This window comes from Rhamphochromis longiceps, linkage group LG14 (assembly GCF_057381845.1).
Source record: "Rhamphochromis longiceps isolate RC_006_pf linkage group LG14, R_longiceps_female_GT1.1, whole genome shotgun sequence".
Classification (NCBI taxonomy): domain Eukaryota; kingdom Metazoa; phylum Chordata; class Actinopteri; order Cichliformes; family Cichlidae; genus Rhamphochromis; species Rhamphochromis longiceps.
In genome coordinates this window covers 42,322,648-42,335,723 of record NC_140570.1, presented here as the reverse complement: position 1 = coordinate 42,335,723, position 13,076 = coordinate 42,322,648, and the positions used below count along the sequence as shown (strand labels likewise).

The window sequence follows — 13,076 nt, the reverse complement described above, 5'->3', positions numbered from 1 at the left end:
AGTTGGTGTAAGTTACAGCAGATGCCATGCAGCTGGAAGCTGAGGGTGAAATCTCTTTTGAAGTAGTCTATTTTGGGGGATGATTTTGAGGACTAATCTCACAGCATGCCGAAAATATTTTGACCACAACCATGAAAATGGATGGAGCAGTTAAAAGGAGAGCAGGCCAGCATGGTAGCTCATCTTTGCTGTCTCTACCTTATTTATAGTCCAGAAAAGCAAAATAAAGCATGAGTTTAGCAGCAAAAAATTACAAACAAGCTTGAAAATAAAATTAAACTGAAAAAAATAAGCATACTAATTAAAGTATGACAAATTTAAAGACTGCAGATGTATCCTAAAACACAGTAACAAAGCACAACCCAGGAAACCAGTTGTTTATTGGAAGACAATCTTGGGAGCAAAAATCCAGCTGATCACACTTATGCAATTTAATATATGACATCATATACATCTCAGTACGTTAATAATTTCAGCCTTTAAGGCCTCCTGCATTTCCACTATTGGTACTTTTGTGCATTCCTGATTCAATCCTCCTCTCTCGTTCATGTTCCAACCCTTTGTCCAAAAAAGTGCTTCCTATGTTTGACTAGGTTTTCAGTAGTTATGGCACACAGCAGTTAACCAAATAAATTAACTTAGCGCAAAGAAACTTTGTACCCAACTGCTTACAGTACTTCATGCTACGAGATATATTGCATCTGATGCTACAGAATGCTTGGTGGAAAAATAGCAATAAAAGTCAGAATCCATAAAACATAGAAGTGAGATTTAGCCCAGAGTCCTTGTTGGGGTGATTTGAAAAAAAAAGTACACCAAGTAATATTTTTAGCATATTTTTCTTCAAATTATAAATATTTACAAGGATTTGAATTTTCTGAAAAACATAAGAATCACTTTTCAGGCATTTTTGCTAAACTGTGTAAAATTTTCTCCTGTCACGAGTAGCCATTCCTTAATTTCTAAGTACCATAGACCAGCGGTCCCCAACCCCCGAGCCATGCACTGGTACCGGTCCGTGAGTCGTTTGGTACCGGGCCGCGAGTGTTGAGGTTCAGGTGTGCAATTTATGGTTTACCGGGGGTTTTTTTCTTCGTTTTATCGTTCATATTTATTGTTTTTATCGTTACCTCAGTTCCCCTGTGTCTTTTCCCGTGTGTTATGAACACATTTTAGTTATTTAGGGCCGGTCCGTGGCACAAAATGAATGAAATATTGCAGAAAGACTGATGGAAGATGGAAACTTTTTTTCCCCTTCACATAAGAAAGAACACGCTTTTGGTCGATTAAATGTCTACTAAAACTTAAACACTGTAAAGAAGTGGCACACAGGAATTATGGCAACATCACATTGAAAGTTTGTAAAATTCATATAGAGAAATGGTCCTCATGCTAAACTTTCACCACGTTGAATGTCCATGTTTTTAAAAAAAAACTAACAAAAACAAAAAAACATCAATTGTTTCCAAACCACCTCATCACTCGTCTCCTTAAAGCCATCTATTTTTGAGTCTTATTTCAAAAGCTAAGGAGCCCCCGCATCATTGATTGTCCACTGGCCAAGGTAACGTCAGGTGACAGCTCTTGGAAATAGCCTTTGTAATTGGTCCCAATGAAACTGGCCAGGCGATCACTGCTTCATAGTGTTCTTGATGGTCCACCTCTGCCCCGAGCAGGGCTGCAGGACCAGCAGGTGGCCGGAGTAAACATTAGCCGGCACCACCTCCAGACAGCGTCCAGTAGCCCGATTTATGATCGATTCGTTCTGCAAGGCAGAAGGAGATACAATACTTTGGTTTTAACAGATTTCACAGATGGTCTGTGAACAATGCGTGATGGTGACAGAACAGTATGTAACCAGACCGGGCCTTATGTGAACTGTTGCAACCTCTTTCTTAAACAAATGGCACTAACTTTTTACCTTACATCTATATAAAATAAGTAAGGTCTCCCTATTTCCCTAAGACTTCTACGTCTGCAGGACTCTTCACTGCTTGTCCTGCTGTGTGACAAAGAATCGATGTGGCAGAAGGTCTGCAGCATCACTGTTCAAGCTCTCCTCTTCCCGTGCTACAGGCTGTAACTCTTTAGTTTTTAAAGGTTACCCAAACAGAACTAAAAGACCAACAGAAAATTGACTTACAAAAGGTTTTTCACATTAAAAGAAAAAGAGAATCAATGCCAAAGTAAAAGGTATATTGAGTCGCTTGTTACCCTTTAAGCAGTCTGGGTTTAGTTGTCTTAAGAGGACCCCTTATTTTCTAGCATAAATATAATTTTACAACAGTTATTGTTCATATTAATCATAGCCAAAGTCTCAATTTATGTGCAAATAATCCCCGTTAACCAGACTGCTTTGATTTCAGTAATAGCAGAGATGATATCCTAATATAGTCATCACAAACAGACAGATCTATCTGTGAAGTCCTACTGGCCCCGGTGTTAAAACCTTCTGTTTGTGAGGGTTTTAACACAAAGAAAGGTGGCTTCAACGGAGGTATTCGGAATATAAAGGCGGTTCTGTCAGATAAAGCATGAACTACGGGGCTGCAGCAATGCTGAGTATGAGAGAAATGAAGATTCATGCAAAGCTACTCTCATATTAGAGTCCAAGAGAAAAAAGAATGGACCCAGACATGAGCTCAATAGGTCCCTTTTAAAATCTGACATATAGATACTTTTCCTCTCAACTCTATGCCAGTAAATTTTAGTTTCTCTTATAAACACTCAGTTATATCATTGAAAAAGAGATTTCTTTACACTTCTGACCTGAGAGAAATGCCATGTCTTCTGTTTCACGTTGGTCACCTTTTCACAATTGAGGAGCTGAGGAAAGTTGCTCATCTGATCGTACACCACACAACGAGTGTCCTCACCAGTGCTGCCTAGGGGTCCCAGAAACAGCTGACCTTCTTTAGTGTAGCGTCCTAACTAAGAGGAAAACAGATACGTCACACATACAGTAAACGGAAAGTTACTGAACTGGCTGAGTGAATACTCTTCTCTTTATTAGCTAACGATGAAATAAGTATGTGATGATGTACAAGTTGAAGGTAACCTGGCAGGAATTTTCCTTGATTATGCAAGCTGTTGGGTTTTTTTTTTGCTGCTTTGAACAAGAGGATGGTGTTGTTCCCAATACTGCTGAGAGGCAAAACATGTCTTTGTTCTTCACTGAGTGCTAAACACAAAGATTTTCCTGTACATCACTGCTAATCACAGTGTTGTTTCAGCAGAGTTCTAACCCACATATAGCCCTAACATTTTATATACACCAAATTCTGCAGTTTTCTCAACTTGACAGAAAGAAAAAGCAGAAGTGAGTCAGATTCTTCCCGCTCTGTTTTCTAACCTTTGTGTCTTTCACTTCAGCTTTTTCGTTCAGATTAATAGTAATTTCCACTTTAGCAGTGCAGATAAAACAGTTCCTTTGGTTGCATCTAGCTCTGAGGCTTTGAGTGTGCTGACGATAAAGACTGATTGGGAAATTGTTTATATCGCATTCTGTTCCTAACAAAGCATGAATAGTGGTTGCAATGCCTTGCAAAAGATATAAAGATAAAGCTTTCCATCAACCACCCAGTCAGCCCAGTTTGGGTCTTTTTGCAGAGTAACTGCATCCTGTTTGCAGTACATCATACAAAAGTTAGGTGATTTAACAGCGTTTGGACTCAAAATCTTAAAAAATCCCACTTGTGGTCCCTAGATGTCACTGCTTCTTCTTAAGAACAGAGTATTTATTAAAATGTTTTTCTAGTATCTTTGACCACTACAAGTTACATTCATCTTTTCACAGATATTCATATCGCACTTTATTTTATGCACTTATGTGCTTTATCTGTTTTGCATACACACCTACAGCCAGTCACCATTTAACCTAACGTGCATGTCATCGGACTGTGGGAGGAAGCCGGACTACCTGGAGAGAACCCACGCTAAGACACCATGGGGTCGCTTTTATCTCCGTGGAAGTGCAAGTGTGAAAAACTGGTGGTCTAATAAAAACTGAAGACTTTTTGTTCCATCAAAAGGATAACTTTAAAAAATGCAACTGAAGCATGTCTTGTGAAGAAAGTGTGATGCGGCTGTTAGATTTGTATTGTTGATTGTCATTTATGCTTAGAAATATTTACTTATATATGCTTAGAGTTTTGTAATTAATTGTAGATTGGTAGAGGTTTTGATCCTTGATAGTCTGCAAACTGTGTGTGTATTAGACAGCACTTTGGGAGCATGAGAGGTCATACCGTGTTTTATTGTTTTATGGTAGGATTAACGTAGTTGCGTCTGTTCTAGTCTAGTCTTTGTTTAGATGAACTGCAGGACTTCCTCACCGTGTTATCTAGGATGAACCATCTAGGGTGAGGGGGAGGCTACCCTCTTCCTGACCAAGGATGTTTGACCCTTTGATCAGCAGTCCACACACACACACACACACACACAGACACACACACACACACACACACACACACACACACACACACACGCACGCAGTAAGGATGGGCGGACATGTCTCAGCCTCCACCACTCTCAGCACTGGAGCCCCCCAGGGGTGTGTTCTGAGCCCCCTGCTGTACTCTTTGTACACATATGACTGTGTGGCCACTACCAGCTCCACCACCATCATCAAGTTTGCTGACGACACCGTCGTGGTGGGCCTGATCTCTGATAACAACGAGACGGCCTACCTGAAGGAGATTAGGAATCTGGAGAACTGGTGCCAGAGGAACAACCTCCTTCTAAACGTCAGTAAGACAAAGGAGCTGATAGTGGACTTCAGCACTAAGCAGGAGAGGAACTACCAGACCCCCGTCATCAACGAGTGCCCAGTGGAGAGAGTGGACAGCTTCAAATACCTCGGAGTTCACATCACGCAGGACCTGTCATGGTCCTGTCACATCAACACCGTGGTGAAAAAGGCCCGTCAGCGTCTCTACCACCTCAGACGCTTGAGAGACTTCCAACTGCCCTCCAAAGTGCTCAGGAACTTTTACTCGTGCACCATAGAGAGCATCCTGGCGGGAAACATCTTAACCTGGTTCGGGAACAGCACCATGCAGGACAGACGAGCTCTACAGAGGGTTGTGCGGTCAGCTGAGCGCACCATCCGCTCCGAGCTCCCTGACCTGCACTCAATCTACAGCAGGCGGTGCTGGACCAAGGCCAGGAAGATCGTGAAGGACCTCAGCCATCCCAACAACAGACTGTTCTCTCTGTTGAGGTCAGGAAAGCGATTCCGCTCCCTGAAGACCAACACAGAGAGACTGAGGAGGAGCTTCTTCCCGCAGGCGATACGGTCTCTCAATCACACCACCACACAGTACTGACCCACACATACAGTTCTTACACACACACTGGACTTTCTGGACTTTGTTTTTGCACAACACTGGTCACTATATTCTTCATTTCCGGTTAATACTTGTACAGCTGCTGTTATTGTGTATATATTTATTTATATTTAGATTTCTTCATACATTCTTATATAGTTCTATACTGTGTATTGGTGTATTTTGTTGTACAGTTATTTTATTTTCAACTTTAATTTATATATTTTATCTTATTCTTCCCAGTTAAATTTACCCTTCATTCTAATTTGTGTTGTACAGTTATTTCATTTTTAACCTTAATTTATATTTTATTCCTTCCTAGTTAAATTTACCCCTTTTTAATTTTTCATATTTATTTCCTACCTTATTCATAGCCTTTCCTTTTTTGTTTTCTTTAGGTCACGAGCAGTTGTCCAAGCATTTCACTACATATCGTACTGTGTATGACTGTGTATGTGACAAATAAAATTTGAATTTGAATTTATTACTCTTTGTGTGTATGTAGACGTCATATGTTAACGAACTTATGCATATTCATGTAACCTCAATAAAAGGACAGTGGTACGGGAGGACGGACGAGAGCAACTGGGGCCAAGCGAAGGAACGGCGATTGTCCGGTTCTCTCCCGTGCACGAGTAACATGAAGCTTGCCTACTTCGTGTCTTGCTTTGCAGTGTAATTATATTGCCTTTAACGTTCCAGCGGATGGGTTCAAGCTACAAACCTATCAGCGGCACTCATTTTTCCAGAATTGAATTGAAATTTTAGCTCCTTTAGCATTTTACCACTGAAGCCTTGACTTTCTGCCTAAAGCACCTGTTTACCACTGTGAGCTAAAAAGAGAGGCCCTTAGGGCTGAAGGGATGAAGAGCTGACACTGGCTGACTCAGGGCTTCAACACAAAAAGTGCAAGACACAATTTTATTCTGACAGCAGAACTCGCTCCTTGGAGGATTTCAGCTGAGCCTGTGATTGAGACACAGCTGCAAATCACATCACCGGAGAAGCTCACTGTATGTTTTCATGAGAAAGCAAAGCAACTGGAAAAAGATGGAGTATACTCTTTAGTATGGTGGTGAGGAAGAGTGTTGTACCTGAGGACCCCACCCATGGCATGGGTGCAGGGTGGCTGTGTGGTTCTCCTTCACACCCTGATCCATACACAGGTGGCTTGCTTTAGAATTGCGGACCTTAAATACACAAAAAAAAAGAGTCAGACTTAATTCATAAAATATGAATATTCCCCAAAATAATTACCGATTAAAAATGTATAAAGGCTAAAAACAAGGATGTGTCAGTGTGGATCAGACAAAGTTCTAAATCTCATTTATTTTCTATTAACAGCTGAGAAGATGTGGATGTACATGCTGTCTGAGTCCCTGCTTTCTTGTTATATTTTGGTCTGTGGAGGAGATACAAGTTTCTTAGGACTTTGTGTAAGTATCATTTATTTAATTTCAGTGGTTTAATTTGTACATCAGATCTTACATCTACAAACTTACTTTTTCCTGTGTCTTTGTCCTTCATGGCTCACCTCACCGTAGAACAGCGTATCGTTGTACCTCCTCATCTCTGGGTAAACGTTGTCTAGGTACCAGTGAAAGCTCTTACATTGCAGACTCTTCCTCAGTGCAACCCTCTGTGATATGTCTCCGTAATCAATACCGTGGTTCTGCAAGAGCAAAGGAAGTTATTATGCCTAAAGTCTCTACATAAATTGTGGAACCAAAAGAAAAACTGTTTGGCTCTGAACATGGACATCTGATAGTCACAAACAGACAAGCATGACTGACAGCATCCTCTCTAAGAGAGGTCTTGGTGCAGAAAAATGCCGTTCTCACCTCCATGGGGATGTTCCAGGCCAGGTAGACATTGGACTTGTACTCATCCATCCAGACCTCTGCCACACGCAGGGCATTAAGGCGTGTGTGGAAAGCTATGTTACTGTGGTAAGGTTTCTTCATTCGTGCAATATGAGCCACTCTGGAGCAAGGCAGCACCTCCATACTGCCTCCACACAGCCACACCTGTGGGTAGTAGGAGTATGAATTAAAGCTCACAATAATATACTGCTGGCTGCTGGGCAGCAGGAAATATAAATAGGCAGATGCACAGTCGCCGCGATGTCCTGATTTATAAAGTCAATTACAGCTAACAGCTGGAGCATAGAGCACCTGGAAGGACGTGTTTTCTTTGTGCTGGAACTAATGAAAGCTAAATCTGTACATTTAGAAGTCCTTCTCGGTTTTTCTTCTTGTTTTCTGTTATATAAAAAATATCTAATTGTTGCTTTTATTCATTTTTTTCTAGCCAACCTTAAGGGGCATCAAGAGGAGCTGAGGTTTTCGGCACTTCAGCACTGGGTTAACTTTTAAGCTCCAACTGTGAGTATACATACATAAATGCATGTTTTTTTACTTATATTGTTTGCTGTGACAACGTATCATCCAGAGCACTCTCCCAGTCAGCGAATACACCATGATGATTCCAGGCATGTCATTAAAGATCAACAAGAAGAGACGGTCAGAAGCACAAGTCATGCTTGAAGATGTGGCCAAAACATCTTCTACAGTTCACCATGCTATTTCCCAGCTTTGATGTAGGACAGCGGGCCAGAACAATAAGACATGAATGCTAGCATAGCCCCAAGAGCTACACAACAACAGAATAAAAAAAGAAGCATAAAAGCAAGCAGTTTACACAATCATAAAAGCATAAGACAACAAGTGAGTTTTGAGTTGGGACTTAAAGAGAGAGATGGAAGAGATATTTCTTAAATCAGGAGGTAGGGAATTCCAGAGTCGTGGAGCAGAGCAGCTGAAAGCCCTGCTCCCCATGGTGGCAAGACGGGGGGAAGGGACGGAGAGAGAAAGGGAAGAAGAAGATCTAAGACATCGAGATGGGGCAGTGATCTGAACCAGATCAGAGAGATATGGAGGAGAGAGATGATGAATAGCCTTAAATGTGTACAAGAGTATTTCTTCTTCCTGACCAAGATTCGTTCCTTTTGTTGCTTCTCATTAACAGAGGTCAAAGAAAGTATAATGATAAAGTGGAGAACTACTGGACATCATTCATTTTTGGTGCTAAAGGTTTAAGAATTAACTGCAGCAGAAGAGCTTCACCTGCTTGTGAAGTGGTTTAGAAAAGAAACCTCAGAGCATGAAGGTTGAATCAATTATCTCCTCATACAAACCACCCAGCAGCTGAGCTGAAAATGATATCAGAATGGCTAGAACAATGTTATGGTGCATCTAGAGCTACTGAAACAGCTCTTAATGCAAAACTTTAAAAAAGAGCTTTTTGACCTAGCAGACTTGCTATTGAAGAAATAGGAAGCTGAACAAGATAACTTCCTCCCAGGATCCTCTCTGGAAACAGCCAGTGGTACTCATCCCTTTTTCCAAAAGCTTCTACACAACCTCAGGAAAAATGGACATGCCCAAATAAGGGCATCATGTAGCTACAATCTCTAAGTTGATCAGTGGTGGAATCCAATGACCTAGCTGTAATCCTTACTTCATTCACAATGATAGCCATCAAAATCAGCAGGTCAAGACTGAGGTATCCTCTGCAGGTTTGGAGAACAAATGTGCAAAGCCAGCAACTGACCAATTAGGAACTATCCCAGCCACAGAAAAACACAGCCCTTAAACAAACACAGAGGCTTCAGAGGAAAACCCCTTGAAGAACAGATGAGAACAGGACATGGTGCTGTGAATTCATTCATGCAGGACTGTGAGTGAGATCAAACCACTGGACCCTGAATTGACCTCTCACTGTTAGGTAGAATTGTTGTGCACATCCACAAGCTTCAAAAGGAGATTAACTGCTCTCATAATGAATAATTTACCCAGAAAGTGGATCTCGGCAGGGTACTCACAGAAGAACTGAGCATCAAAATGGAAAAGAAAGAAGATTTAAGACACGTTAGGCATGGTTGTTGTTGACAGAAGGACTGGTCTGAGTATTTTGGAAACTCCTGATCTACTAGGATATTTCTGTATTACCATCTCTAGGGTTATCCCAAGGGATGGTCCAAAAAAGAGGAAATATCCAATGAGAGACAGTTCTCTGGGTGAAAATATCTTGTTGATACCAGACCCGACCAGAGACTGCTTTGAGCTGACAAGAAGGCAACAGTAAAACAGATAACTTCTTCTTAAAAACCACTTTTGCATTACTTTGAACCGTGAACCTTGAAGAATTTGGGCTAGAGCAGCAGAGGACCATATCAGGTGCTACTCTTGTGAGCTAACAGGAAAGTCTCCACAGTCAGGGGATCTCAATCAGATAGATCACCTTTGGTATATGACGCAATGGGAGATTCCCATCGTGAATGCACAGCTGACAAATCTGCATCAACTGCATGAGGCCATCATGCCACGATCAATCTTTGAGGAATGTTTCCAGTACTTTGTTGAATCTATGCCATGAAGAATTAAAACAGCTCTGAAGGCAAAAGAGTGTCCAACCTAATACTGACAAGGTGTATCTAATAAAGTATCTGCTGAGTGTGTCCAACCCACGAGCCTTCTGCTGTGAACATAATGAAGACATGGATATCCAAGCTATCTGAACCCACGTCAAAGTGATGTGAGCGTAACAGAAACTTCAAACTGACAGGTCGCCAAACAATTGCACAGATGCAACCTATTTCACTCCTGACAAACATTCCTACTGGATAAAAAGTAGGTCCGTCAGTCTTTCTTCACACTGGGAACAATATGAAACATGTTCCATCCACAGATAAGGAGCACTACAAACAGAAAATGGGCACATAGGTTTTAAAGATAACCTATGTGTTTCTGTTACCCAAGGACACGGGTGCTAACCAACAGAGGGTATGCCAAAAAAAAACATTTTACTGCTCTCTGCCACACTCTAAGATAAATAAGCAGTACTATGATTTCATGTAAAAGATGTTGGACAACAACCATGCAAAATTGCCCCATAGAGGTGCTGATATCTACCGCTTAACATTCATTATCCCAAGAATCCTGTTAAAACCCAAACAGTCATTGATTCAAGTGCTTGTTATGAAAGAGTTTCTCTGAATGAGGGCCTTCTCCCTGGACACATCCAAACAATCCTCTTGTAAGGGTTGTAGTGAAATGTAGAAATGTTGTTGTCGCAGGGCAACTCTGGATATGTGTCCCACTGCTTTGTAGTAAAAGAGGAACAGAAAGAAATGTGGTTCTTGAGATGTGACATTGTGGGCTAGATTCATGTCTTTGCTAATACTTCATCTCCAGCAGTTGTAATATATTTATAGGTGCGTTGAAGCTGAATTTTAGCTGTTTTATTGCATCTGTACACGTTTACTTATCTAGACTTAATTTTGGGGGGAATCTTGATATTTTTGATGACAAGATATAAGAACTTTCCATTTCAGATTCAAGTTATGACCAAGTCAACTCAAAGACAAGGCAACCGTTTTTGTCTTTCTAAAAATATTTGATTGTTTAGCTTGCTGGATAAAAGCCAACACACTCGGGTTGTGAAAATGTTTGACGTTATTTTTTCAGGAAAAATCTAATAACCTTGCAGAAAAACAAAAGACTCTCCAATCTCTCAAAATGTACAGAAACAAACTCCAACCTTCCTGCTCTGCTCTACGTGACCTATTTATCTCCATTGCCCTGCTGTGAGCTGCTCACACAGGACTGGTCCTCCAGGACTCTTAATGGGGCCTCATCAGTGGTGCCACGCTACGGTGGCCACTGCTCCACTTAAAACCTACAGGGGTAAAGAGGGAGCAGGAACAAGAGGAAACTGGGTGACACACAAACCCTGATGCCTAGTTCGATGTTCTCCCCTCCGTAGACGTCCATGCCTGAGTCGAGTAGACCGAGTTCTCCAAAGTAGTCCCGATTGGCCACAAAGGAGCATCCAATCATGGCAGGCGTCCTGCAGCCAGGAAAACACACTATCATGTGACACTGAGCGTTTGCAAACACCAGAATGTGTTTTTTTGTGGCTTTATCTGATGTTTATTTTGGAGTACTTTTCTACAACCCAAATCTCCACTATGCAAAGTTTCACACTTTATATTTCAGCCTATTATGTGGAGGGTAAATCTAAACATTTTTGTGCATACTCATGCAATTTATTCTTATTTTTAATTAAAGAATGGAAGGAAATCCAATTTAACACAAATATATGGGTGATAATCAGATAATTAAAATCCTATTTTCACCACTCTCTAATTTAGGCTGTAATTTTTTTATTGCTTTAATGAAGTCTGGTTTCCCATCAGGAGCTTTTTTTCTTGTTTTCCCCTAATCTTCCCCAAAACTAAAAAAAGAACTTGGTGGCAGTTTTATTGAAAATCTTAAAGAAGTGGAAAAAAATACATCTCAGAAGTGTGAGATCTGTGTTCACGTTTAAATGGGAGAAGCTGGCATACCTTATTGGTGCAGACATGTCTCCCTCCTCCCACCACTCTTTGGGTGGATTAATGTACATGCACCACAGTTCCCAGTTGTAGCCATGGCCAGAGTTCTCATAGCGCTCCACCTCAAAGGTATCGTGCTTGATGTTGTCGATTGACGGCAAGATAATCCTCTTGTGGTTTTCTTTTATTCTAGCTAGAACTGGTTCTGACCTGAAAAAAGTGCAAACACACACACACTCACACATTTAGTTGACTTTACTTTGTGCAGAAACAAAGTTTATAACATCTTTTAAGAGCACCACTTTTTTCATCCACTTCAGTCAAATAGAAAGTTCCTTGTGTCGTCCCAGTTTTATCACTAATTCTGTTTGATTCAGCCGAGTTGAGCTCTGCAGGGGGCAGTGAGAGAACTGCACGGTATACCTTAAGTTATGCACTGAGCTCGAAAATGAGATCCACAAAAAGACATCAACAGGATGTGGCAGTTGTCTTAGCGGGGTTAATAAGGTCCCTCATTGCATGCTAATTTCTTGACAGTATTTAGCCTTTGATTCAGTTCACCACCAAGCGCTCAGCTTTTTTGAATTAGTACAAAACCTTCATTTTTTATGGTTACTAAAAATTTACTTTTACGACAAGTTCTCCAAGAGGGGTCCTGTTTTGGTGTGTGTTTTATGTGTGCTTGTGATGTTTTTTTTTAAATAAAATCCGTTCAACCTGATCCCACAGCCTCAAGTGTCTCATTTTAAAACTTCTCAGGCGTGAAATAGCTTGGCTCTTCCTTTTATGCAGCTTCAGCTATCCTTTGTCTTCTCTTTCCATGGTTTCTTTGCACTTTGTAGCACTCTTTTAACACTGATACCCAAAGCTCTATTATTGTCATTGTTGTTATCATGAATAAGTAGAGAGATACTCCCATACGGTTTATGACAAAATTTAATCCGAAGTGATTGATGGCCCTAATCATGACCTTTTGACCTCGCCCCTCCCCCCCGGAAGCGAGTAATGACCGTGACGAATTGCATCCGGAGAAGGGGGGGGCGGGAACCCCCCGACATCCGGAGAAGGGGGGGCGAACCCCGGAAGCGCGCCATCTGTCGCTAAGCGTGTCGAATTGCATCCTGAGAAGGGAGGGGGGTAAACCTCCGGAAGCGCGCCATCTGTTGTTGGGAAAAAAAAAGAAAAAAGTTTTTAGAGGGAGGAGAATAAAAGCAGAGAGGAGGAGTTCACAATTTCTAAGCCTCAGACACACAAGATGGATTTCATTCTGCAGCCCAGCAGCTCTCCTGTGTCCGATGAGATCTGCTCTCCCAAAGAAGAAGGCTTTGAATATGCCATATTCAAATACAGCA

The 13,076-nt window shown here is 41.3% G+C and overlaps 1 protein-coding gene across 2 annotated transcripts; it reads right to left on the bottom strand.

The window, feature by feature from the left end:
• Positions 1-363: 363 nt before the first annotated feature.
• LOC146654879 (polypeptide N-acetylgalactosaminyltransferase 17-like) lies at positions 364-12,797 on the bottom strand. Of its 2 annotated transcripts, XR_014907355.1 has the most exons (7): positions 11,737-12,797; positions 11,120-11,237; positions 7,169-7,354; positions 6,830-6,999; positions 6,422-6,517; positions 2,770-2,931; positions 364-1,765 (listed from the first exon to the last, which is right to left on the bottom strand). XR_014907355.1 is itself a non-coding variant. In XM_085381018.1 (5 exons), exons 1-5 carry the CDS (start codon positions 11,967-11,969, stop codon positions 6,472-6,474), a joined length of 753 nt encoding a protein of 250 aa, XP_085237144.1. In that variant the 5' UTR covers positions 11,970-12,797; the 3' UTR covers positions 5,704-6,471. The 2 variants fall into 2 exon arrangements, 1 of the variants encoding a protein (XP_085237144.1); XM_085381018.1 differs by lacking the exons at positions 364-1,765; positions 2,770-2,931 and having other exon boundaries at positions 5,704-6,517.
• Between the last annotated feature and the right edge of the window lie 279 nt (positions 12,798-13,076).

Bases quoted from the DNA above. Each gene is read 5' to 3' on its own strand.
- LOC146654879 (XM_085381018.1), bottom strand. From the start codon at position 11,969: ATGTGTGAGTGTGTGTGTGTTTGCACTTTTTTCAGGTCAGAACCAGTT. The intron at 11,238-11,736 runs GTATGCCAGCTT...TCCTGGCTGCAG, and splicing joins GACATGTCTGCACCAATAAG to GACGCCTGCCATGATTGGAT. The intron at 7,355-11,119 runs GTTTGTGTGTCA...TACTACCCACAG, and splicing joins ACATCGAACTAGGCATCAGG to GTGTGGCTGTGTGGAGGCAG.